The 27,204-nt window shown below is 50.6% G+C and overlaps 1 protein-coding gene across 1 annotated transcript; it reads left to right on the top strand.

The window, feature by feature from the left end:
- Nucleotides 1–3,378: 3,378 nt before the first annotated feature.
- Nucleotides 3,379–26,602, top strand: EPHA8 (EPH receptor A8). The gene is given in 15 exon segments (XM_078145612.1): nt 3,379–4,042; nt 11,323–11,478; nt 12,119–12,451; nt 13,316–13,440; nt 13,549–13,711; nt 16,148–16,241; nt 18,474–18,541; nt 19,478–19,642; nt 20,909–21,164; nt 21,533–21,635; nt 22,774–22,983; nt 23,444–23,593; nt 24,399–24,589; nt 24,989–25,153; nt 26,128–26,602. Coding segments are annotated over 15 exon segments (2,892 nt in total). The 5' UTR covers nt 3,379–3,444; the 3' UTR covers nt 26,243–26,602.
- The last annotated feature ends 602 nt before the right edge of the window (nt 26,603–27,204 follow it).

The following is a 27,204-nucleotide window of genomic DNA, read 5'->3' as shown; positions in this document are numbered from 1 at the left end:
GATGATGACACAGTGCAGTGATAGCCACAATTAGGACTCTGGGGAATGAGATTGGGTTGGAAGGGCTCTCCTTTCCTGTTTTGCAGTGAACTTGCTGGACACGTCGACCATCCACGGGGACTGGGGCTGGCTCACATACCCAGCACATGGGGTGAGTGATGAGGACTGGTTGTTGACTCATAGTTGGGTGGGTGGGCAGGCAGGGGGTGGGCAGGGGATGGGCCCTTCCTGTCATCTTGGTCCCCAGGAGGTCATAGGCAGCTGGCACTCTCTACCTGAAGGAGGGAGCCCAAGGGCTGTAGCTGGGAAATGGGGTTGTAGCCTACTTCCTACCCACCCCAAAATCACACTCATCATCATCATCATCATCATCATCATCATCACAGTATTGGATAAAGACCTGGCCTCAAGGTCAGTAAGATCTTGGTTCTAGCCCCAGCCATGCTGCTTTCTTATTGTGTGGGATTTGAGGCAAGGTATTTCCCTCCCTCAGTTTCCTGCCTTGTAAAATGAACAGATCACATTAGAGAAAGCAGCTGAGGCCAAGATGGGTTCAGTAACCTGCTTGGTGTCACACAGGGAGTCAATACCAGAACCAAGATTTGAGCTCAGTCCCTCAGGGTCCTCTCCATTACTCCAACCTGCTTCATAGCCGGTTTTGTCCTCAGCTTGTCCTTTTCCCGTGTGGTCCGTGGGCTCTCTCAGTCACCCCCGTGGCTTCGTTTCTCAGCTCTACGTGGTTGGTTCCCACTTTGTTTTAGGGCTGAAGCTCCAGCTCTCCTGCTGCTTGCCAGGACAGTGCCGTCCCGCTGTCCTTCCAGCGCCCCAAAGGCAGCATGCCTCAAGCTCCAAGGGACTACTGCTTTTCCTGACTGGCCAGTTTCTATTAAAAGTGTTGACATTCTCAGTCACCCTGGACTGGAAAATGGAGTCCCCTTTGATTCTTCTCCCTCCTAACACACCCCCTTCCTCCTCCACGGCCCATGGGGTCCTGCCTGCCCCAGAGCTCTCTTTTTCCATCCTGCTCCTTTCCCCAGCACTAAGCCAGTGAAGGCCCTCATTAGCTCTCACCTGGATTATTTCAAAAGCTTCCGAGAGTGCCTTCTCCACATTTCAGTAAATATTTATTCAGGATTTGTGTTCAAGGAACCTGGGCTGGCTACTGAGGGAGATGAGAAGATGAGATCAAGTTTTTGCCCTGAAAGAGTCTGCTGTCTGTGGGAGGAGATGACACACAGGTCCAACAAGAGCATTAGGAGAGATCGGCAGTAGGAGAGCACATGTCTAGATGATCCCGAAGATCCCTCCCAGCTCTGACATTCCGTGTTCTAAGGGCCCTCCCTCCTCTGCCATTCTGGGTTCCAAGCTCACCCCAGCTCTGACATTCCCTGTTTTGTTTGTTTGTTTGTTTGTTTAGGCAATTGGGGTTAAGTGACTTACCCAGGGTCACACAGCTAGTAAGTGTCAAGTGCTTGGTCTGAGGCCGGATTTGAATTCAGGTCTTCCTGACTTCAGGGCTGGTGTTCTATCCACTGCACCACCTAGCTGCCCCTGACATTCTGTGTTCTAAGAGCCCTCCCAGCTGTGATAGTCCATGATCTAAGGACTCTCATTTCTGACATCCTGGGTTTTAAGATCCCTTCCATCTCTAACATTCTCTGTTCTAAGATTTCTTCCAGCTCTCCTCATCCAGCTCTGGCATCCAGTGTTCTAAGGGCCCTTCTATTTCCAATGATGATGATGATGATTGCTAGAACTCATATAGTGCTTGAAGGTTTGCTAAGTCTTTTGCAAGTATTAAATTTAGTTCTCACAACAAATCTCTAAGGTAGGCGATATTATTATCCCCATTTTACTGATGAAGAATCTGAGGACCAGAGAAGCTAATGGACTTACCCAAGGTCACACAGCTAGTTAATATCTGAGGCAGGATTTGAATGCAAGTCTTCCCATCTTTTAACATCTGTTCTAGAGCTCTAGCATTCCACTTGCTGACATTCTCTTGTCTCAGGGGTCCCTTCGAGTTCTAACACTGAATGTTCTGAAGTCCCTTCTGACTCTGAAGTTCTGTGAGTCTGTCTTTGGGGCTCTCCCTGGTACCTCTGGGGTTAAAGCCATTGTCACAGTTAATTGAGTACCAAATAACAGGCCAGCTGTTTCCTGTCTGCCTCCTGCCGGAGATCCAGAAAAATTAATCAGCTCTGTCAGCACCAAGGCATGCATCAGCCTGCCCCACCAATGCCAACATTGTGCCCAGGCACAGCTCTCCCCTTGAAGCATCACAGCCTGGGAATGCCGGGACCAGAGGGGAACAGGGGGCCCATACCTCGTCAACCCTGGCTCTTCTCCCTGGCTCAGGTGTAAGCACTGTGACTCCCTATCTGACCCCCTCAGCCATTGGTGCTGCCCAGAAGAGTGACGCTCAGGGACAGGAACAGATGGGGTTGGTGTTTACAGCAGCTCTGCCCCTAGCACTCCAGTTATGCTTACTGTTCCCCTGTGCATTGTTTCAATTCACTTTGGAGGCCAGAAATGAAAAGTTCAGGATCCTGAAAGAGCCTAAGTGGAGAAGCAGCATCAGCCACTGCAACCTGGAAATTCAAAAATGGCTCCTCTGTAAAAGCCCCAAGTTAAGAGTGTTAGGGAGCCTTACAGAGTGGGAGCTGAACAGAGAATGTCAGATCTGGGAAGGCCTTTAGAACATACAGTGTCAGAGCTGGGAGGGCCCTTAGAACATAGAATGTCAGAGCTTGGAGGGCCCTTAGAACACAGGATGTCAGAGCTGGGAGGGCCCTTAGAACACAGGATGTCAGAGCTGGGAGGGCCCTCAGGACACAGGATGTCAGAGCTTGGAGGGCCCTGAGAACATAGAATGTCAGAGCTAGGACGGTTCTTAGAACATAGGATGTCAGAGCTTGCAGGTCCCTTAAGACACAGGATGTCAGAGCTAGGGTGAGCTTGGAACCCAGAGTGGCACAGCTGGGAAGGGAGGGCCCTTAGAATAGAATATATTGGAGGTAGAAAGATAGAAAGAACCTGAAACATGATCTAACACTTTTTTTGTTTTTTTCATCTAACACTTTTCTATAGCATCTATCCCATTCTTTCTTCTAGTATACTTATTGGGTACAACCCCAGTTCTCCTTTCCCCTACTAGACTGCCAGTTGCTTGACGGTAGGAACAAGTTTCTTGTTCTTCCTGTCCCTCCCAGCACTGAGCCCAAGGCTAGGCACAGAAGGTGGTGCAATCAGTACTTGTGTTGAATTGCCTTCTGTTTGTACAAAAGCCTGCCCGTAGCGAGTGCCCCAGGGTTCCGGCTGACAGACAAACCCAGCATCCCCCAAGTCTCTTCCTGATGATTGGTCCTCTCCCTGCAGTGGGATTCCATCAATGAAGTGGATGAATTCTTCAGCCCCATCCACACTTACCAGGTGTGCAACGTCATGAGCCCCAACCAGAATAACTGGCTTCGGACGAGCTGGGTGCCGAGGGATGGTGCCCGCCGGGTATATGCGGAGATCAAGTTCACCCTGCGAGATTGTAACAGCATGCCAGGCGTGCTGGGGACCTGCAAGGAGACCTTCAACCTTTACTACCTGGAATCTGACCGCGACCTGGGCACCAGCACCCAGGAGAGTCAGTTTGTGAAAATCGACACCATTGCTGCGGACGAGAGCTTCACCGGGGCCGACCTGGGGGTCCGGCGCCTCAAGCTCAACACGGAGGTGCGTGGCGTGGGGCCACTGAGCAAGCGAGGCTTCTACCTAGCCTTCCAGGACATCGGGGCTTGCATCGCAATCCTCTCCCTGCGAATTTACTACAAGAAATGCCCAGCCATGGTGCGCAACCTGGCTGCCTTCTCGGAGGCAGTGACGGGGGCGGACTCTTCCTCCCTGGTGGAGGTTCGAGGGGAGTGTGTCGGGCACTCCGAGGAACGGGACACACCCAAGATGTACTGCAGCGCCGAGGGGGAGTGGCTGGTGCCCATTGGGAAGTGCGTGTGCAGCGCCGGTTATGAGGAGCTCCAAGACGCCTGCGTGGGTGAGTGGTTGCGCTTCACAGTTCTATGGTAGATCACAGACCTTAGATTCTAGTTTAATACTCATTTTACAGAGGAGGAGACTGAGGCCCAGAGAAGGGAAGTAATTGGCCCTAGGGTCACACAGGTATTGCAACAGCTGAGATTCAAACCTGGTCCTTTTGATTCCAAACCCAGTATACTTTCCACATAATTAATCCTCAAGAATTTATTAAGCACCTACTATGTGCCTGCCGGTGCTAGGTACTGGGGATACAAAAACCAAACATGAAACAGGCCCTGCCTTCAAGGAGCTTACATTCCAATGAGGTAGACCACAGGGACATATATCAGTAGTATATGCAAGACATAGGGGCATACCTGTGATTTCATTGATTTAGGGAACTCCAAAGTGAGAAGACTCTTTCTGCCAAGGCAAGTGGATAACTTATAGTCTCAGAGACCATAAGTTATTTGCCCAGGGTCACATGGCCCCTAGGTGCTAGAGGTAGGGTTTGAACCCAAGTCTTCTTGGCTTTAAGGGTGGCTCTCTACTCACTCTCTTGTTCTACCATCATCCGCTCCATGCTGCCTCTTATAAAGACATACACATCAAATTCAGGCACTCTTATCCTAAGGTATACACAGCCCTTGCCCCACAGCAGCCTTGGGAAAGACGTCAGAGAGCTGGGCCCTTTCAGGTAGGGGTTATACTGAAGGGTCTGTGGCAGCTGCCCTGACTCCCCCCACCTCCAATTCAACAAACATGGAGTTAGCCCTAAATCTCATGTTCAAGACCCTCTGAGAGGAATGACAGGTCCAAAGACACCAGTGGACCAGTCCCTTTACTCAAGGAGCTTACATTCGACAGGATGCCCAAGTTTTCCATCTAGGACAGTACCACTTTTTGGTAATCAAGAGGCAGCCAGCCCCTCTCCCACCCCTTGAGAAACTGGAGGTTACTGGGGGAGGGGCAAAAGAACAGGCCAAGGTCCCTCACCAGTAAGGACTCTAGAGGTTCCAATGGATGTGGGGGAAGTAAATCTAGGCTCTGTGTGTGTGTGTGTGTGTGTGTGTGTGTGTGTGTGTGTGTGTGTCCATACATAGCATATTAGAGCATGGGATGTCAGAGCCATGATGGGCCATAGAACAGAATGTCTATGTCACTGAGTGCGCCTGTGATACATCTGAAGAGAACACAGCGGAAGTGGCTACACAAACTAAAACCAGGTAGCCTTTTGGGTGGGACAGGGGAGATACACAGACAGGAAGCCCAAAGTGGAAGAGTACAGTGGAATTACCTCTTTCAGGGAATAAACCCAGGTCCCTGTGGGATTTCGTACATCCTGAGTCCCCACTTGATCCTATGGGATACTCTGGTGATCTCAGCCTATGTATCTATCTATCTATCTACATATCTATCTAATCTCCTTCTATCTCTCTGTCCATCTGTCTGTTCTCTCTATCTCTGTCTCTGTCTTTGTCTCTCTGTCTCTCTGTCTCTGTCTCTGTCTCTCTGTCTGTTTGTCTCTCTCTCTCTCTCTCTCTGTAGGATGGGGGAAGCAGTGTACTAAATGACCGCTAAAGTCTTTCCCCAGCCCTCCATTTGCTGATGCTAGCCACTGCCCTTCTCTGGTACCCTTCCCTGCCAGTCTCCTCGACACCCCCCCTCCCTTGGTAACTCTGTTCTGAGCAAACAGAGCCGGGAGAAGCACAGCCTCCCAGGGAAAGTGAGCTCCAAAGCCCGCCAGGCCCCTTATCGCTGTTTGAGCAGCCAGAAGCCTGTTCTGTTTCCCAAGTCCCCTGGAGGAAGCCTCCTTCAGCTGCCCTCCACTCTTCCCCTAGAGCAGAGGCACAGAAAGAAAAGGGGAGGGGAGCTAGGGAGGGAGCAGGCAGAAGGCCCCACTCGGCCACCACCCGGAGCCCCAGGTCCAGCTTCACTTAGACCCTGGCTCTGTTACTCACTTCCGGTGTGACTGTGGGGTCCCTTCCCTCTCTTGGCCTCTTCTCTTTCTTGAGCTCTAACTTGGGCTGCCTTACCCCTCCAAGGCTACCATCTCTGACCTCATTCATTTGAGTGGTATGACAGGTACAGAACAGCTTGTAACCAGAGCCATCTTGGGAGCTGCCTTGTGGTCAACCAAGGCCCAGAGGCCTTAAACAGACCACCTAAGGGCTGAATCAGACTAGACTTTGAACAGGAAGTGGTCCAGCCTCCTTAGGAGGCAGCTGAGACGCCCAGAGATGTTGGATGGCGGAGGTCACCCGGCAAAAGGGACCTGGATGTCCCGCCTGCCAGTCAGGGTACTTTCTGCTGCTCCTGGGATCTAGTGACACGCCCTCCTCCCTGCCCCTGCCCCTTCCCCCTCCCCCTCTACTCTAGGAGGGGGAGAATGCTGGGAGAGGTGCCAGGTAAGCAAGTAGTGTCCCCACACCTGGAGCCCAGCTTCCCTTCCCTCCTGTCACCCGGACGGAAGACATAAATCACCCTCTGTGGCCCTAATCATCTTTCTATAAATATCAAAGGCTCATTTCTGAGTGGGTTTGGAGCGGGGAGAGGGAATGAAAGACGAGTTCTTTGGCCTTCCTGACTGTGTTTAAAATCTGATTTAGAATTAATTTCCTTTGGCCGTCCACAGCCGGACACCTTATTTGTCAAATCTAATGCTGTTTGAATAGGAGAACAGAGGGGGGCCTGGTCTCTAAGCAGCTGCTGGTGTGACCAGCAGGTCTGGGGCCAGGGGGAGAATGGGAAATGGCTTTGAGCCAGGAAGGGGGTGGAGGGTGGGAGTGCACTGTGCTGGGCAGAGCCCCCCGGCTGGCCCTCTGCCAGAAGGCCCCGCGGCCCACACGTATTCCCCAGCCCAGCCTTTCCTCTGATGGGGCCGGCCTGGCATTGGCCCAGAGCAATGCCATCTGTCTTTGTCGATTAGTCCCCGACCTCAGCATCCAGATCCCTCACATCCCCCAGGGCTGGCGATTAGTATTGTTATTAAAGATTATTTTATTTTCATTGCTCCGATTAATCTGGCCCTGACATGTTATAACCATATGGGCATCAGCTGAGCACGTTATAATCCCTTACTATTGGGATTCAAAAGGGGAAATTTCCAGGCTTCTGTGACAGGTATATAAAAATATCAACTTTTGAATGAATGATAAAATATTTGAGCTGGGAGAGGCCCAGGGACATAGATGTCAGAGCTGGGAGGGATCTTAGAACACAGGATGTCAGAGCTAGGAGGCCCCTTAGAACAGAGGATGTCAGAGCTGGGAGGGCCCTTAGAACACAGGATGTCAGAGCTGGGAGGGCCCTTAGAACACAGGATGTCAGAGCTGGGAGGGCCCTTAGAACACAGGATGGCAGAGCTAGGAGGCCCCTTAGAACACAGGATGTCAGAGCTGGGAGGGCCCTTAGAACACAAGATGTCAGGGCTGGGAGGGCCCTTAGAACACAGGATGTCAGGGCTGGGAGGACCATTATAGGATGTCAGAGCTGGGAGGGCCCTTAGAACACAGAATGGCAGAGTTGGGAAAGCCCTCAGAACACAGAATATTGGGGCTAGGAGAGACCTGAGGATACAGAATGTTGGAGCTGGGAGGGGCCTTGGGACATGGAATGTCAGATGTAGGAGTGACTTTAGAGAATGTCACAAATGGAATCTTGGTGGGAGGGACCTTTAATGTCATCCAGGCCAAATCCTTCACCAAGCATGAATTTCAGGGAATAAATCAACATATGTTCATTAAGATCCCACTAAAATTCCATGATTCTAAAAAAACAATGAGGTGGATAACATGGAGGCAACATTCTAGTTCTGGACTCGACATCCCAGGGGTGGTCAAAGGACACTTCGAGCATTGGATTACATATCAGGATCTTGGATGCATGGGTTTAGTGCTCAAGGGCTATAGAATTCAACTCCCTCATTTGGCAGGTAAGGAAACTGAGACCCAGAGAGACTGACTTACCCAAAGTCACACACCAGGGTTTAAACTCAAGTTCTCTGACTCTAAATCCACTGCCCATCCCACTGTGCCGCACTGCCTCAAGACCTGGAATCTAGTACTAGCTCTGCTACCAATTACCCATATGACTTTGGACAAGTCACTCCCCTTACGTGGGCCTCAGCATCCTCTTCACCTGTCCTCAAGGAGTTTATAATCTGGTTGGGGAGAAAAGATCTCAAATATGAACCAGAGGATGGTAAAGACGATAAAGTTAATCATCTGGCAGCTGTGTAGTAAACATCTATGATATGCCCAGTTTTGGAGGGGAGGATGTGGAGAGGCGATCTTTTGTCTGAAAAAGATCTGAGTCTCTGGATGGACCATCAACCCTGTATGAGCCAATAGTGTAACTTGACAGCCAAGAAAACCTCATTTGACTGTCGGCTACTTGAAGGACTAAGTCGGGGAGGGGGGAGCAGCTTGCTGCCGGCTCCCCTGTTCAGACAACATCTGGAGAATTGTGATCGGTTCAGGGCACCACGGTTTAGGATGGACAGTGAGAAGCTCTAGTGTCCACAGGAGGTGACCGGGGCCTTGAAAGGCCTTGAATCCATGACACGCGGGGATGATGGGAAGAAACTGGGGATGTTACGCCTGTGACAGAGAAGACTTTGCAGGTGGACACGAGAATTGTCTTCAGCTACTTGAAGGCTGCTGTTGTCCACCTGTTTTGGTCATGTCTGACTCTTCGTGACCCCATTTGAGGTTTTCTTGGCAGAAATACTGGACGGGTTTATCATTTCCTTCTCCAGCTCATTTTACAGATGAGGAAACTGAGGCAAACAGAGTGAAGTGACTTGCTCAAGGTTACCCAGCTAGTCAGTGGCTGAGGCTTTATTTTGAACTCAGGTCTTCCTAACTTTCCAGGCCCAGCACTTCATCTACTGTGCCAGCAAGCTGTCCCAAGTATTTGAAGGGCTGTCTTGTAAAAGAAAAAAATAGCCTGGTACTCCTTGTCTACAGAAGGCAGAGCTAGCCTCAAAGGCAGAAGGTACAGAGAGGCAGGTTTTGACTCGATGGTAGGAAAAACGTCCTTCCAGTGAACTCTGAACCAAAGGGCCGTGGGCTGCCTTGGGAGTTGGTGAGGCACTTCTCCTCGCAGGGCTTCCTGCAAAGCTGGGCGGCCACTTGCCTGGGACATTGCAGAGAGGACTCTAATGAAGGGCAGCTTGGACGAGGTGACCTCTGAGGTCTTTTCCAGTCCTGAATTCTGCTCTTCTGTGAGGGTGCTCCAAGAACATAAGGCCAAGACCTTCTCCAGGACTTCTAAACCAAGAGGCTGAAGCTGTAAGTCAAGGGAGGCATTAAGAGTGTTCACACTCTACTAGACTGTAAGCTTCATGAGGGCAGGGACTCCTCTCAACTTAATACCTCCCCCAGAGCCTAGCACAATCCTCCAAACAGTATAGGGAATTTACAAATATATATTAAATGGAACTGACTTCACTCTTCTGGCTCTATGCCAGGCTCAGATATGAGAAAGCCCCCCTCCCCGGTGTCAATAATAATAATTAAAATAATAACACAGATTTCTACAGCAAGTTTAAGGTTTGCACAATGTTTTCCTCCTGATGGCCCTGTAAGATAGGCAGTAGGGATATGATTGTGCTGATTTTACAGATGACAAAATTGAGGCTGAGAAAGCTGTTTACCCAAGATCGCACAGCCAGGAAAACGGTCCAGCAAGAGCTCAAACCTGGGGCTTCTGACTCTTTCTCTGGTGTGTTTTCTATTAAGTGACCCACTTCTCACTAGTGAGGTTCTGAGCCCACCTGGGGATTCTGAACAGTTCTATGACTGGCCAATGGATCTGGGGTTTTCTCTGTGTGTCTTCCTGGAGGAGTTAGGGGAGTAACTGCAGGACCTCACTGTACAGATTTAGGGACTTTCCTGCAGTCACAGCAGGGCACTCACGCCCTCCATCCATGGAGGGGGCTGCCGCCATGTTCCTGGTCCTTTTCGTTCTGAAAACCAGTGGAGGGCTAGTGAATCATGATATTTAGAGCTAGAAGAGAAGTTGGAAATTATCTAGTATAACACCCTCAGTGAGACCCAAAGAGGGGACGTGACTCAGTGGTGATGACCCAAATTGTCAGTGGCAGGGCCGGAATTTAAACCAGGTCTCCTTGCACTGCCCACTGGAGGGACTATTTGGTTAATAGAGGTTCTGCAGACCCCAGAGGCCTCTCCAAGGGAAGCGGCAACAAGCTTGAGGTCCGGGGTGCTGCTATAAATGAACCATGTGCCTTAGTATTTCACCTCATAGACCTCTGTTTGCTATTCTGTGAAATGGGACTAGATTACCTCCAGGGATCCACTTGGTAGAATGAATATGAGGACGCTGAGAACAGGGGTTGGATTAGTTTCTTGTCTTCGTATCACCCACACAGAGCACACAATTGCTTCATTTGGTTAATCCAATTGAATTCTAGTTCTAATATTCTGTGTTCTTTTTAAAAAATAATTTTATTGATTTTTTGTTTTTACATCATCTTCATTTCCAAATGTAGTCTTCCCCTCCCCTGCCTTGAAAGCCATTCCCTGTAACAGAAAAGAAAAAAGAAAAAGAAAAAAAACCAATTCAGTCAAATCCATCAACACATTAGTCAAGTCCAATAGCATATATAGTCTTTTCCTCTCCAAAAAAAAGAGAAGAAAAGGGATATTCCCACAGCTCCTCTTCCAGGTCAGACTTGGTTGTTATGATCATGTAGAGTTCAGTTTTGATTTTGTTGAATGTGTGAGCTTCTTAAGAGAGGGATTGTTATATTCTTTGTTTTTGTATCCCTGGTGCCAAGCATTCTCCAGGCACTTAATAAATACTCGCTGATCCTTTGTTTATGTCTATTGTTTTCCTGGTTCTGCTGACTTTGCTTTGCCTCAGTTCATATAAGTCTTCTCATGCTTCTCTGTATTCATCATATATCATATCCTTTCTTTGGGCTCAGTAACATCCCATCCTTTGTGTACCTCCACGTCTAGTAGTCTGTGTTCTAACATCATTTTCAGTTTTGACCTTCTTGTTCTGATGACCCTTCCAGGTCTCACACTACATTCAAATGTCTTCTCCCACCCCCAGCTCTAAACATTTTGTGTTCCAATGTCCCTTATAACTCTAATATTCTGTTTTTTTAATACTGTCAACTCCTGGGAGGAGGAGATTTCCATCCAGACAGTGTCAGCAAGAGTCGGTCATTCTAGGACTACTTTGGATGTCCATTAGCCAAGAAGGCTTTTCTGTTACATGAGACAACACCGCTCTCTCCATCATCATCTCTTTCTTCCTCTGCAGCCTGTGAACTGGGGACTTACAAGTCAGCTCCAGGGGACCAGCTATGTGCTAGGTGCCCCTTGCACAGTCATGCATCTACACCTGCAGCCCAGACCTGCCACTGTGACCTCAGCTATCACCGAGCAGCCCTCGACCCACCATCTGCCGCCTGTACTCGTGAGTACCCCTTCCACTTGGGGTGGAAGGTGAGGCCAGTCTGTCCAGGGCACTCAAGACCTCTTTCCTCCTGTTGGCCAGCCTTGATAACCAAGCGTTCCAGACCCACTCTCTTGGTCATTCAACCTTCAGGCATGAAGTGAAAATTCATTAAATAGGCATTTATTAAGTACCTTCAATATGCAAAGTACCATTATGGTCATGAGAGGGAGGTACAAAGTTTGGATAACATGTGGTCTTTTGCCCTCATGTTATTTACAGTCTAGTGAGGGAATGTGATATAAATAAGTAGAATGTGAAAGAAAGAAAGCCTTGTGGGTGTGGGTCAGGCCTCTGGGATCTTCTCACTTAGCCCAAGGGCCTGTAATGACAATTTCACAGAAGTAAGCATTGGCAGTACTATCTCTTTGGGCAGGGGAAGAGAAGGAAGCTAGGTTAGATGTTATGGATGAGATGTAGTCTCTGCACTTAGGGTTCTCCAGTCTGCTAGAGGAGATGCAGTCCATGCCCCCCAGTGAGCTCTCTAGGTGCTGGAGAAGTCTGAGATAGAACCAGATGAACATACCCAAATTCACCATAGTAACTAAGCCACAACCAGAACTATAGCTGGGGCCTGGGGCTGGGTCTCTCTGCTCCCTAGGGCCTCCCTCTGCCCCTGTGAACCTGATCTCCAGTGTGAATGGGACCTCTGTGACCCTGGAGTGGGACCCTCCCCTGGACAAGGGAGGCCGCAGTGACATCACTTACAACGCCATCTGCCGCCGCTGCTCCTGGGACCAGGGCCACTGTGAGGCCTGTGGCAGCGGCACCCGGTTTGTGCCCCAGCAGATGAACCTGGTGCAGACGGCCCTGACGGTAGCCAACCTGCTCGCCCACATGAACTATACCTTCTGGATCGAGGCCATCAACGGTGTGTCTGACCTCAGTCTGGAGCCCCGACGAGCCTCCGTCAACATCACCACGAACCAGGCAGGTAGGAGGAGCACAGGGGGCCCCATTCCCCAGGGACTTTGGGGCTAGATACTGAGTAAACAACAAAGGAGTCCTCTGAAATGGCAGCTTGATGGGCGGCCGCGGGGCGTTTGGCCATTTGGCCTAGACAAGCATGCCCTGGTTTTACAGGAGGAAGTGTAAGAGAATTGAAACAGTGATCTAGAAACATAGTCGTGAATGTAGAAGAGACCTTAAATTATAATTATCAAAGCTGGATGAGACCTTAGAACATAACAGTGTTAGAGCTGGTAGGGAACTTGGAACATAGAATGTTAGAGTTAGGAGAACACAGAATGTCAGATGTGGGAGGCAGCTCAGAACATAGAATACTAGACCTGGGAGGGGCCTTAGAACACGAAATCAGACTTGGGAGGGACCTTAGAACATAGAATGTCAGAACTGGGAGGCAACTCAGAACACAGAATGTCATATTTGGGCGGGGTCTTAGAACAGAAGGTCAGAGCTAGGAGGGCCCTTAGAACATAGAATGTCAGGGCTGGGAGGGCCCTTAGAACATAGAATGTCAGGGCTGGGAGGGCCCTTAGAATATAGAATGTCAAGGCTGTGAAGAACCTTGGAGCATGGAATGTCAGAGCTGTAAGAATACCTTAGCTTATAAACTGGGATCTTCAAGACTTTGCATTCCATCCCCTACCGACTCACAGGTAAGGACACTGAGACCCAGACAAAAATGACTGACTCAAGTTCACACTCCAGTTCTAGGATTACCCCTCAGGGTGGGGGTGGGAAGGAAGAGTTTGCATGAGCAGGAAGCAGGACTCCAGAAAGGGGAAGGACAGTCAAGTGATGCCTTTCTAACACTCCATGGCTTTGGCCCTTCCAGCCCCATCCCAAGTGGTGGCGATCCGCCAGGAGCAAGCCGGGCAGACCAGTGTCACCCTGTTGTGGCAAGAACCAGCCCAGCCTAATGGGATCATACTGGAGTATGAAATTAAATACTACGAGAAGGTGAAGACAGTAAGGCTGGTGCAGAGAGACAGGGGGTGATGGGCTCGGGCATAGAGGGAGCTGGGCAGGTCCAGTCTCCTGAGCTCCTTTCTCCCTCCAATCTTCCAGGACAAGGAGATGCAAAGTTTCTCCACCCTCAAGGCCACAACCACCAGGGCAACTGTGTCTGGGCTGAAGCCTGGCACCCACTATGTGTTCCAGGTGCGAGCCCGCACTTCAGCAGGCTGTGGCCGCTTTAGTCCGGCCATGGAAGTGGAGACTGGAAAACCAAGTGAGTGTAGGGTGGGAGGGATCGAGGGGGAGGCCATGGACGGGCAGAATGTCTCTGAGTCATAGCCTTATGCCCTCTTGTGACTAAGAAGGGACCTTAAAACATAAAATTTCAGAGTCAGAAGGGACATGATGGAGCAAGAAGGGACCAGAGAATGTTTGCGTTAGAAGGAAACCCAGAACATAAAGTGTAAATGACAATTGCTAACTTATAATATGGTGCATTACCTACATATTCTACATATATTTGACATACAACAACCCTATAAGGTTGCTGTCATTATATCAATTTAGAGATGGGGAAACTGAGGCCAAGAGAAGTTAAATGACTTGCCCAGGATCTCCCAAATGTTAAGTATGAGGCAGGATTCAAACTCGTGACTTCCTGATTTTGAGTCACACCCTCTATCCATTGAGCCAGATGGACAGTTACAGCTGGGAGGAGTCTTAGAACATAGAATGAAGAATAGAGAGTGTTAGAGCTAGAAAGGACTATTCATAGCCCATAGAATGTCACAGCAAGGAGGGACCATAGAACATAGGATGTTAGATCTAGTAGAGTCCTTAGAACAGAAAACATTAAAGCTTGGAGGGACCTTAGAACATAGAGTGTTACAGCAAGGACAGACCATAGAACATAGAATGTTAGAACAGAGAATGAAGAATAGAGAGTGTTAGAGCTAGAAAGGACCATAGCCCATAGACTGTCAGAGGTAGGAGGGACCTCAGAACATAGAATGTCACAGCAAGGAGGGACCATAGAACATAGAACGTTAAGACATAGAATGTCACAGCAAAGAGGGCCCATAGATCATAGAATGTTAGACATAGTAGGGTCCTTAGAACACAGAACATTAAAGCTTAGAGGGACCTTAGAACACAGAATGTTACAGCAAGGAGAGACCATAGACCATAAAATGTTAGATCTGAGAGGGACCTTAGAACACAGAGCATCAGAGCTGGGAGAGATTTTAGAACACAGAATGTCAGAGATGGAGGAGCATTAGAACAGAGAATGTCAGAGCTGGGAGGGCCCTTAGAACATAGACTATTAGAGCTGGGAGGGACCTTAGAACAGAGAATGTCAGAACTGGGAGGGCCCTTAGAACATAGAATGTTAGAGCTGGGAGGGCCTTTAGAACACAGAATGTCAGAGCTGGGAGGGACCTTAGAACACAGAATGTCAGAGCTGGGAGGGCCCTTAGAACGCAGAATGTCAGAGCTGAGAGGGCCCTTAAAACACGGAATGTCAGAGCTGGGAGGGCCCTCAGAACATACCATGTCAGGGTTGGGAGGGCTCTTAGGACACAGAACTTTAGAGCTGGGAGGGCCTTAGACCATAGCTTGCAAAAGCGTAGCATATTAAATCAGGAAAGGACATTAGAGGCCGTCCAGCATAAGCTGCTCGTTTTAGAGGACGCTAAGGCAGAGAGACGTGCCCTGCATAGAAATACAAGACTTCATTCCAGAAAGTCAGGCTGAGAAAAGTCAGTGAGAGGTTCAGGAAAGATTCTTGTCAGGGCTCTTGAACCACCTCCTCACAACAGTGTCGAGAAGGAATCAGGGCAGGGATTTCTGGCTCCATTTGATAGATGAGAATGCTGAAGCCCAGTGTAAGAAAATGACTTACCTAAGGTCTGGCAGGGCCTGTACTAGAGACCAGGTCGCCTCCTCTTAGTCCACTGTGCTCTGGTGCCCGTCTCACTTCCCACCCATGTCAGTGGGCTCTGGATGAAGGACTAAATTCATCCATTAATTCAATAAACATTTATTAAGTACCTGCCAGATACCAGGCGCTGTGCTAGGCTTTAGGAATAAAAAAGACAAAATTGCTCTCAATTAGCACACTTACAGAGGTAAGTATGAAATACAGGAATGTATCTAGGTGGCTAAGTGGATAAAGCACTGGACCTGGAGTCAGGAAGGACTAGGTTCAGATCCTGTATCAGCTACTTACTAGCTGTGTGATCCTGGGAGTGTCACTTAACCTTGATTTGCCTCAGTTTCCTCATCTGTAAAATGAAAATAATAACAGTACCCACCCTTCAGGGTTGTAAGGATTAAATGAAGCAATACGTCAAGTGCTTTGTAAAGCTTAAAGCATTCTATAAATGTTGGCTGTTATCATTATATAAGTTCAAAATCATTTGGGGGAAGGGGAGGTTCAGAGAGGCTCCTAACAAGACATTGGGGAGATAGATTGCAAGCTCCTTTAGCAAGGGGACTTTTTGCCTTTTACTGTACACTCCGTGCTTAGCACACAGTAGGAGCTTAATCAATGTTTATTCATTGGTTCCTGATTGACTGATTTGCCCGAAATGTTCCGGTTTTGGGTGGCCCCCCCCATCTGGGCCCAGGCTAGGTGGAGGGGGTTTTCTCTCTCTCGCCTCTGCCCACCTCAGCTGGGTGAGCCGTCTTCTCCTGCCTCCCGTAGCAGGGCTCCGCTATGACACCAGGACCATTGTGTGGATCTGCTTGACGCTCATCACTGGTCTGGTCCTCCTTTTGCTGCTGCTTATCTGCAAGAAGAGGTAGGTGGGGCCTCCAACCTTCTCCTGCCCCCTCCCACCACCCGCACCTTCTCGTTCACATGCCAGGCCTTCGGGGGGCCGGCAGACTCCACTCTCCAGGTCTGTGAAGGCTCCCTGCATATTTGTTTTGCAGCCTACAGGGTTTCCTTTCTGCCAGCTTCCTCTCTTCCCATCTGCCCTCATCCCTTTCTGCTTCTCCTTCTACCCTCTCATTTCCCAAGCTCAGCCTGATAATGCAGCCCTGGCAATAGAGGCAAGTGTTGACAAAACAATGCTTAAGGGATGGGACTTCATATTTAGGTAGTGATAATAATAGCTAGCATTTGTATATACAGCTTTAAGGTTTGCGAAGCAGCTTACAAAATATTGTCTCATTTGATCATCACAACAACCCTGGGAAGTAGTTTCTGTTATTATTCCCATTTTACAGATGAGGAAACTGAGGCATACAGAGGTTAAGTGACTTGTCCAGGGTCATACATCTAGTAGATGTCTGAGACTGGATTTGAACTTGATCAGGTCTTCCTGACTCCAGGTCCAGCACTCTATGCACTGTACCACCTAGCTGCTTCAAGTGAAGCTTCAAATTCTAGAATTTTGGAGCAGGGAGAGACCTCAGAACATAGAATATCAGAGCTGGGACCAGGGCCCTTAGAACACAGAATGTCAGAGCTGGGAGGAGCCTTAGAACACAGAATCTCAGAGCAGCTCTGAGGGCCCTTAGAACACAGAATGTCAGAGCTGGGGGGGGTCCTTAAAACACAGAATGTCAGAGCATCTCTGAGGGCCCCCAGAATCCGGACTGTCAGAGCTGGGAGGGCCCTTAGAACAAGGAATGTCAGAGCTGGGAGGAGCCTTAGAACACAGAATCTCAGAGCTGGGAGGACCTTTAGAACCTAGAGTATCAGCTGGGAGGGCCCTTAGAACACAGGATGTCAGAGCTGGGAGGGCCCTTAGAACAAAGAATGTCAGAGCTGGGAGGAGCCTTAGAACACAGAATCTCAGAGCAGCTCTGAGGGCCCTTAGAATAGAGAATGTCAGAGCTGGGACCAGGGCCCTTAGAACACAGAATGTCAGAGCTGGGAGGAGCCTTAGGACACAGAATGTTAGTGCTCAAAGGGACTTTAGAACCCAGAATGTCAGAGCCATGAGTTCCCTTATGCCACAGAAGTCATAGTTGAGAGAGCATTCGAACATAGAATGTCAGAAATGAAAAGAACCTTAGAACATAAGATGGACCTTTGAAAGGAATGTCAGCTAAAATGAATCTTAGAACAACTTGTGTTACAACATTTAATATCAGAGCTGGGAGGAATTTTAGAACATAGCATACTAGAGCATGGAATGTCAGAGCCATGATGGACCATAGAACAGAATGTCAGCTGAAATGGATCTTAGAATGTATTGTTAGAACATAAAATGTTGGAGCTTGGAACATAGCATGTTAGAGCACAGAATGTTAGAACACAGAATATCAGAGTGATGCTAGACCTTGGATTGGAATGGAATGAATCTTAGTGCATAATGTTAGAACATTAAACATTGGAGTTGGAAGGGACCATAGAATGTCACTTGGCTTAGGAGACTATTTCTACAGGTGACCATCTCAAGATCCTACAGCTCATTAGGGGCAGGGCCAGGACTAAACCTCAGCTCTCCTGACTCCCAGTCCAGGCCGTCTTCTACTCCCCCACGCTTAGCAAGAGGCAGGGTTAGTTAGACAAGACGTCCTAGAGCAGATGTTTCAATGAGGCATGGTCAAGCAAGGGGGCCATAGGTTCAATGGAAAGGAGAGAGCATGTGGCAGTCATGGAAAAATGATAGTCTTCAAGGCTTAGAGGTCTAGGTAGAGAATTTTAGTTTGACCAAAGATCTAGAGAAACAAGGGAAGAGGAGAGAGAGAAAGAGAGAGAGAGAGAGAGAGAGAGAGAGAGATTGATTAGAGGAGAGTTCTGTGTTCGAAAGAAGAGATTTGGAGGAAGAAAATGCTGGCGTCTGGTGCACAGGTTATAGGAGCAGCAAGAAAGCCTACCAAGAGGCTGTTCCACATCCAAGTCTAGCATCCCATCCCAGGTGGGAGTGAGGCCATGGGATCCTTGTGGTAGACACCCCAGATTTTCATCTGGGACAATGCCATTGGTGGGTAGGGAGGCCACTGGAAGGCAGAGGAAGGGATGGAAGAAATTGAGAGGGCAAGGTTGGCTAAGAAACAATGAGACCCTTTTCTCCCAGGCATTGTGGCTACAGCAAGGCCTTCCAGGACTCTGATGAGGAGAAGATGCACTATCAGAATGGACAGGGTAAGTAAGTATAAGGGGCCTCAGAGACAGGGATGAGAGGAAGGGGAAGGAGGTAGGGAATGAGGGCCAAGAGCCAAATTCCCCCTCCGCTAACTGATCCTGGAGGAGTGCATCAGAGCAGGGGAGAAAAGAGTCCCCTACAGAAACACCCAAAACAAAGGACACCCCCACCCCCAGAGCTTCTTCTGTATCTTTTGACTACTGTAGGGAGAATACCAGACCCTGCAAAGATGCTCACGACCTGATCTAGACCCCAAGCTGTTATAGGCCAGCTCTGGATTTTATAAGGAGAAAACAGGGCCCTAGAATACTAAAAGGGCACTCAGGACGCTCCAGCAACCTCAGGACTCTCTAGAGACCCCCAGAGTCTATAAGCTAAGTCCCAAGCACTGCCAGGAGGCCTTGTTTCATTCGGGGAAGAGAAAACTTGGGTGAGAGTCACGAGAACTCATTTAGTATTTGAAGGGGTGTCATGGGGAAAAGGAATCTGATCTATTTGGCTTGGGTCCAGAGGACAAAACAGGAGTAGTGTGTGGAAGCTACAGAGATGCAGACACTGACCTAATCTAAGGGGAAATAATTAACTTTCTAATGATGAGAGCTGTCGAAAGGTAGAATGGCCTTCAGGGAGTGAGCGCCATGTCATTGGAAGTCTCCATTTAAATGCTGTAGAGAGAATTCCTGTTCAGCTATGGGTTACACTAGATGACCTTCGAGCTCAGCTCTGGAGAATCTATGGTCCTTGGTAGACCGCATGACTCCACAGAGACATTCCCAAGATCCCATAGCCCTTCTATGTGGGGAAGTCCCTCCAGAGGAGAATTGCAGGGAGGGGTCTGGTCCCACTAGGGAAAGAGGAGGCTGTGGAGGGCCCCACCAAGGGAGGGATCCTCCTGGAACACTGCTAAGAGGCATCTTCCTGCTCCCTTTCTCTAGCCCCTCCCCCAGTCTTCCTTCCCCTGCACCATCCCCCCGGGAAGATCCCTGAACCCCAGTTCTACTCGGACCCTCACACCTACGAAGAACCCGGGCGAGCCCGGCGAAGCTTCAGTCGTGAGATTGAGGCCTCCAGGATTCACATTGAGAAGATCATTGGTTCTGGTGAGAAGCTGAGGGGAGCAGGGCTGGGGCATATGGGGCTACTGGCTGGGGAGGGTGAAGGGGTGTGAGCATGGGTACCCCTCTCTAATGGGCTCAGCAGCCTCAGTTCAGTGAGCCATTCTCAGCTGGCCTGGATAACACAACATCAGCATAGATGGACATGGTGTGCTAGTCTCCTGACTCTGCCACTTACTACCCACGTGTTTTGGGCACGTCTCAAAATGGGACTCTATTTCCTCATTTGTGAAAAATAAGGAGATTGGACTAAGGTCTTTGGCAGCTCTAAAATGCAATATTCCTCTAATCCAGTGGGGATCAGCAGGGTTAGGTTGGGTCTGCTCTTCCAGTCACCATAGCTTGCTTCCTCTATGCTTGGCATGCTCTATATGCATGGTGGAAAGAGCCATTGCCAAAGAGGCAGAGGAACTGGGTTTAAATCCAGGCTGATACTAAATGTGTGACCAGGCACCAGTCACTTTAATCTCTCTATACCTCACTTGTCTCATCTGTAAAATGAGAAGGTTAGATTAGATGATCTCTAATGTACCTTCCCAGTCTCAGTTTGTCAGCCTATAGTCCCATGCATGTGTGGACTCATTAGCAGCCCCAGGCATGGCCCTGCCCCCTCCAACACCAGAACTTCTCCCAGATTCCGTAACCAAGGGCAGGAGACCCAAGATGTCGCCTTCCAGATGCTTCACCTCTCGCCATTAAGCACTGCCCTTCCCACACTAGACTACATATCGCTCGTGGTCCACTCTTCAAATGCTTTAGCAGGCTCAGGCTTCTCTCTCTAAACCAAGGCCAGTCTCCATGATCCACCACCATTTGCTATCTACCAACCTAGTGGCTCCATAGTGGATACAGCACTGGGCTTGGAGTCAGGAAAATTCATCTTCCTGAGTTCAAATCCAGCTTCAGACACTTCCTAGCTGTGTGATCCTAGGCAAGTCACTTAACCCTCTCTGCTCAGTTTCCTCATCTGTAAAAGGAGCTAGAGAAGGAAATGTCAAACCACTCCAGCATCTTTGCCAAGAAAGCCCCAAAGAGGGTCACAAAGAGTTGATCACCACAGAAATGAGTCCACACAACAACCCTGCTTGTAGAGCACCCCACTGGAATTGCCATCTGTCTCTCCTCTACCCCTCACTTTTTTGTGAAGTGAGCTTTCCTACATAATAGAGAGTGAGGGACATTAATAGGGATTGGGAAATGGCAGAGGCCAGAGGAGAGGTGAAGAGCTCACTGCCTCCCGGAACCCCTCAGGCGAGTCTGGGGAGGTGTGCTACGGACGACTGCGGATGCCAGGGCAGCGAGAGGTGCCAGTGGCTATCAAGGCCCTGAAGGCAGGGTCCTCAGAGCGCCAACGACAAGACTTCCTCAGTGAGGCCTCCATCATGGGACAGTTTGACCACCCCAACATCATCCATCTTGAAGGTGTTGTCACCCGGGGTAAGTACCCTTGATGTCCCCAGATACCCACCTCCACCCTCCTTGGGTCTATAGTAGCATCACCACCACTGCTCCCCACTCTCCCCACCCCACAAGAGAAACTCCTTCCCCTCCTGACTACTTAAGGGAAAATAATTCAAAAGGCCAAGAGAAGGGTCAGTGTCTTGGCCCAGCTGTGTCCCTGCCCAGATATGACTGAGCTGCCCCAGTTTTGCTGGGCTCCTTGGTGGCTCTATGGGCCTGCCTGGGTTGAATACCAAATAGCTACCATCCACCCCATTGGAAGTCGGCTCTGAGAAGAGGGCCTTAAGGTTGACTTCCCTTGGGTATTTCCTGCCTGGAGCTTTTACCTTCTTCAGAGCCCTCAGCCATAGTTAGAGACCCGAAAGGAACTGAGGGATGTGGGGGAAACTGGAGTGAGCAAGATGAGGAGATAAGACCCCCCAAGAGCACCGTTCCTCTCTGTCCCCCTTGTCCAAGCCGCCTGGCAATGATTGTGACTGAATACATGGAGAACGGCTCCCTGGATTCTTTCCTGAGGGTATGTGACCAACCCCCCCAATTCCCTACCTCTATCCATTGGCCCTCTCTCCTGCTCACAGACCTGAGGAAAAGTAGAACTCCCCAGAGGCTTGAAGGAGATAGGGATGTCCCTATACCCAGGTGCCCTGTGGCTCTGGGCCCTCCAATTTAGCTGGACCTGGGAGGAAGATGGGTGGGGGCAGTAGTGACTGGGATCAGGACACCTGGGTTCTTGTCCTAACTCACTAGCCTTAGTCTGAGCAAGTCATATCCTCTCTCTGTGACTGTTTCCCGTCTGTAAAGTGAAGGGCTTAGACCAATCACTCACATGCCTTCCACTTCTTCATTTTGGATTTGGTCAGAAGACAATAGGAGTTAATGGGGTATAGTAGAAAGATCTTTGGTGTGGGACCCAGAAGACCTGGATTTGCAAATGTCTCTACAGATTATGAACTGTGAGTGTGGCCTTGGGCAGATAATTTCTCCTCATTTGCTTAAGAAGGGAGCGGGGCTTTATGAGTTCCACAGGCTCCTCCAGCTCCCAGGTTCTATAGCATAGCGTCCTACCCTAACCCAGCAGTCGGTGGCCCAATCTTTCTAGTTGGAGCTCACTTCCAGCACTGACTGTGGGATCCTCTAATTCTAAGGGACAGGGGGTTGGAATCTTAGAGGCAGGCTGATCAGACTAGCTCCCACCTCCCCGCATTAGGAGATCCCCCATTCTTGCCCCTTCTTGCCCCATGGGGTCTCTCTGTCACCCCTTGCCAAGGCTGAGAAGTGTATGTACTCAGGGGCTTTGTCCAGAAGCTGAAAAGGAAAGGAGAAAGAAAAGAAGGGAGGGAGGAAGGAAGGAAGGAAGGAAGGAAGGAAGGAAGGAAGGAAGGAAGGTAGGAAGGAGGGAGGAAAAGAGGGAAGGGAAAGAAAAGGGAGGAAGAGAAGATTGGAGGGAGGGTGAGATGGAAGGAGAAAATAAAGGGAAGAAAGAAGGAAAAGGGAGAAGGGAAGGAAGGAAAGAAGGAAGGGAAAGAGGGAAGGGGAAGGGAAGAGAAGGAGGGAGGGAGAGGGGAAGGACCCAGTTAGCTGGTTCCCTGGGCCAGGCAATGGGAGCCCTTGGCTAGAGCCAGCCTAAGGCTGCCAGGCCCCTCTCTCCCCCTCAGACCCATGACGGGCAGTTCACCATCGTGCAACTGGTGGGTATGCTGCGAGGGGTGGGCGCTGGCATGCGCTACCTCTCTGACCTAGGCTATGTCCATCGAGATCTGGCTGCCCGCAATGTCCTGGTCAACAGCCAGCTGGTGTGCAAGGTGTCTGACTTTGGCCTCTCTCGTGTCCTGGAAGATGACCCTGACGCTGCCTACACCACCACGGTGGGTGGCCAGTGCCCCTCAGTGGCACAGGCATTCTCCTCCCCTGAGCGTGGAGCATCCTGCAGATTGGCAGTCTTAACTCCTTTCTGTCTTCCCCCCTCCCAGACCCCTGATAGTAGAAAGATCTCAGCATCAGGGGGTGCTCTGAGGTTCCCCTCCTAACCCTGCCCTTGGCTTATCAAGAACCCTGGCCTTGGAATGAAAAGGTCTAGGTTCAAAGTCTTCCATTCACTGACCGTGTGACCTTGGACAAGTCATTATCCCTCTATGGGCCTGTTTCCTCCTTTTGACCGGGTGATCTGTACCAGTTTAGACACGCTCTGACTCCCCACTGGCCCCAGAGCCAACCCCAGCTGCTGCCCCACACCTTCCCTACCATCCCTTGGGTGCTAAGCTTAGGCTTGGTCAGTGTGAGGGAGCCTCCCATGACTAGCCCATCTCTGGCCTCGTCCTGTCTCAGGGAGGGAAGATTCCCATCCGTTGGACGGCCCCTGAAGCCATTGCTTTCCGCAAGTTCTCCTCGGCCAGCGACGTGTGGAGTTTTGGGGTGGTGATGTGGGAGGTGCTGGCCTACGGGGAGCGGCCGTACTGGAATATGACGAACCGAGACGTAAGTACCGGCCTGGGACAGGGATGAGGATGAATGTGGAAGGTCAGGGATGCAGGGGAAAGGATTGGGGGTGGGACAAGATGGGGGAGGGGAAAGAGAAGGCTTGGGGGAGAGGTGTGGAATCATGGAAACGACACGGATTCACAAGAAGGGGCAGGAAGGGATTTTAAACATGGGTTTTTATCCAACCCACTCATTTTCCCGAGGAGAAAAAACTGAGGCCCAGAAGCTGAATGATTTGCCTAAGATCACCCAAGGTGTAAGAAATAGAGTCAGGATTCCGACTGAGGCGCTCTCATTCCCAAGCGCAGCATAGCGGCCAGTGGTCTAGCCAGACCCCGGACTGGAGAGTCCAAATACATCACTCAGAGCGCGTTCTGTCCTGGGCAAGTCACTCATCCCCCAATTGCCTCTGAAAATGAAAAACAAAATGAGTAGGGTTGGACCCGATATTCTCTGAGGTCCTTCTGTGAGGGGAGGCTAGGAGGGAGCTGGCCCGGAAGAGGTTAAGTAGGAGAGAGGCCAGCCAAGGGCCAGAGAAGTTAAGGAGAGTCTGGCTGGGAAGGTTGGTGGCTGACAGGTTCTCGGGGGTGGCTGGGTAATCAGGACAAAAGAGGCCTTAGTGATGAGGTGAGGGAGGGAGGCAGAAAGAGGGAGAGCCGGTAAAAGAGGCAGCCAGGCCTCGGGGAGACAGGTCAGGAAGGAGGGAAAGGGGAAGGCCGAGTGGGGGCTGGAGGAATAAGTGGGCTGGGAAGGGGGAGATGCCAGAACGAAGCCGCATCCCGGTACCTCCCCTGCTGCCCAGGTCATTAGCTCGGTGGAGGAAGGGTACCGCCTCCCTGCCCCCATGGGCTGTCCCACGGCCCTCCACCAGCTCATGCAGGACTGTTGGCAGAAAGAGCGGAGCCAGAGGCCACGCTTCCCCCAGATCGTCAGCATCCTTGACTCCCTTGTCCGCAACCCTGAGACCCTCAGGGTCACTGCCACAGTGAACAGGTACCGGCCCTGCCCCGCTGATGCCACGTGGTGTGGTGGAAAGAGCCCTGGATTTGGAATCCTAAGACCTGGGTTCGAATCCCAGCTCTATTACTTTCTCATCTATTATCTGTTCCCCTCTGTGGGCTCTTAGGTCCCTGATCTCTGAAATGAAGGGGTGGGTTCTCTAAGCTTCTCTAAGATCCCTCCACCTCATCACTGTGATCCCAGTCTGGAACCCCCTTGGGTCACTGCTGAGCAAAGAAACCAGTGACTGACCTGAGCTGGGGGCTAGGGAAGCCTGCCGCTTTAGGCCCCACCCAGGGTCAAACTCCCTCAAGAACTGACTCTTGGAAGGCGCCAGATCCTGCTCTGGGCAATGGCTGTTCCGCCGCTCACCAGGCCCTCCCCCATCCTCAGGTGCCCACCCCCAGCCTTTGCCCGGAGCTGCTTTGACCTTCGAGGAGGCGGGGGCGGCGTCACCGTGGGCGACTGGTTGGACTCCATCAGGATGGGTCGGTACCGGGAGCATTTTGCAGCCGGCGGCTACTCGTCTCTGGGCATGGTCCTGCGCATGAATGTCCAGTGAGTACAAAGCAGGGTGTGCGCAGCCCAAGGGGCAGGCAGGGATGTGGAAGGAGGATAGGGTGGGAAAAAATGCCAAACCCGAGGGCCAAAAAATCTGGGTTTAAATCAACCCCTCCCTTGCAACTGACCAGCTATGTCGAGGCAAGTCAACAATATATATTAAATGCTACCATGGGCTGGTGCTGTGCCGAGTACTGGGAATCCCAAGAAAGGCAAAAGACAGCCCTGCCCTCGAGGACCTTACAGCCTAATGGAGGGTGCAACATACGGATAACAGCTACAAACTGGATACATTGTAGATCTTGTCAAGAGAAGGCTCTAGAATGTAGAGGTTGGGAAGGGCTTCCCGCGGAAGGAGCCCTGCAGGGCAGAGGAAGCGAAGGAGCATCCCAGGCTTGGGGGAGCAGCCGGTGAAGATGCAAGAAGGAGAGAAATGGGGAGTAGGTGTCTCCTGAGAGGAACAGCACGACACCGGTGCCCTCGTAGAACAAGGCGGTTTTCACTTAATTTCTCTGACTCTCCGCTTCCTCATTCGTAAAAGAAGACAGTTGGAGGCAGTGATTTCTAAGATTCCTCCTACTTCTAGATCAAAGGTTCTTAACCTGAGGTCTCTGAATTTTTTTTAATATTTTGACTATTTCAATTTAATTTATTTGCTTCGTAATTCTATGCATTATTTTATGCATTTAAAAACATTATTCGGAGAAGTGCATAGACTCCGCCAGACTGACCACCCAAGGGAAGGTCCATGACACGGAGAAAGGTTAGGAATCGCTGCAGGGAGAGGGGCAGAGGAAGGGGGTGGTGGTGGGACATCATGTCATCATGATGGATTATTAGAACCAGTTGAGAGATGTGGCTGTCAGTGCAGTGCATCTCTGCTGCTGGAGAAGGGGCTCATGGCTCACCATCCACCCTTGTCTTGGGAGAGAAGGTCCACGGCCTTGACTGGAGTTCTTCTGCCTTGTCAGGGATGTTCGTGGCCTGGGCATCACCCTCACGGGACACCAGAAGAAGATTGTCAGCAGCATCCAGGCCATGCGCTCCCAGCTGACCAGCCCCACCGGGCCTCGGAGGCCCCTCTGACCTGCTGTTTGCTTGTGGAGACTGAGAGGGAGCCCAAAGCCAGGCCTACCTGGGAGGGAAAGGGGGGTCTGCAAGGGCTCGAGGTCAGAGGGCAAACTGGAGCTGGCTCCGTGGAAAGAAGGCCTAGGACCCAGCCCAGGACAGAAGGGAGGTGGAGGCCACCCTCCCCAGTCCCCTATCCCTTCCTCCCCATGCTTCCTTCTGACCATCAGACTAGCCCCCTGGCCTGGGTCATGGGGGCAGAGGGTAGTTCTGCTTGGGGTCGAGAGCCAAGCGAGGTCTTGGCTAGAAGCCAGCTGGCTCTCAGGATGGAGGTGTCACTGAAAGCCCCTCATCTGTCCTTGACGTGTCTCATCACAATCCAGGACCCATGGGGTGGAGAGGGGGGGTGGGTGGGGGAAGAGGGAATCTTCTCCACCAGGGTTCCCACAGGGTCCTGGGAACTCATCCCCGAAGGCTGGTGGGGCCCAGCTGGGCCTCATCTCCTGGTGTTGGCCAAAGACGCTGTCCCTCTGCCCTGCGCGTTAGTGTGCATGTGTACCAGTGTGTGAAAGTGTGTGTGTGTGTCACAGGGTCAAGTGATGGTGTGTGAGTGTGTTCTAAGGACTTGTGTGTGTGTGTGTGTGTTCCTTGCACTAAGGGGTGTGGGGGGTGGGGGGCGGGTGTTCAAAGGTATTCTGAACTGGTCACACTCTCTCTGGGGTGCCCCATTTTGGAAAAAATGCTGATAAGCTGGAGGTTTGCCAGAGATGGGCAGCCAGGGTAGAGACAGGCCTTGAGATCATGCCATGGGAGAATGGGTCGGAGGAACTGGGCATGATTAGCCTGGAGGGAAGAAGACTCGGGTCCAGGGGACACGAGTGATTGTCCTCAAGGGCTGTTTAGAGGGCTGTTGTCTGAAAGAGGAATTAAGTTAACTCTGTTTGGTCCCAAGAGCAGAACTGGGAGCACCAGTGAGATGC

Source organism: Phascolarctos cinereus, unplaced genomic scaffold (genome assembly GCF_003287225.1).
Source record: "Phascolarctos cinereus isolate Bilbo 61053 unplaced genomic scaffold, phaCin_HiC Scaffold_726;HRSCAF=1367, whole genome shotgun sequence".
NCBI classification, from domain to species: domain Eukaryota; kingdom Metazoa; phylum Chordata; class Mammalia; order Diprotodontia; family Phascolarctidae; genus Phascolarctos; species Phascolarctos cinereus.
This window is presented reverse-complemented; position numbering and strand designations above follow the sequence as displayed.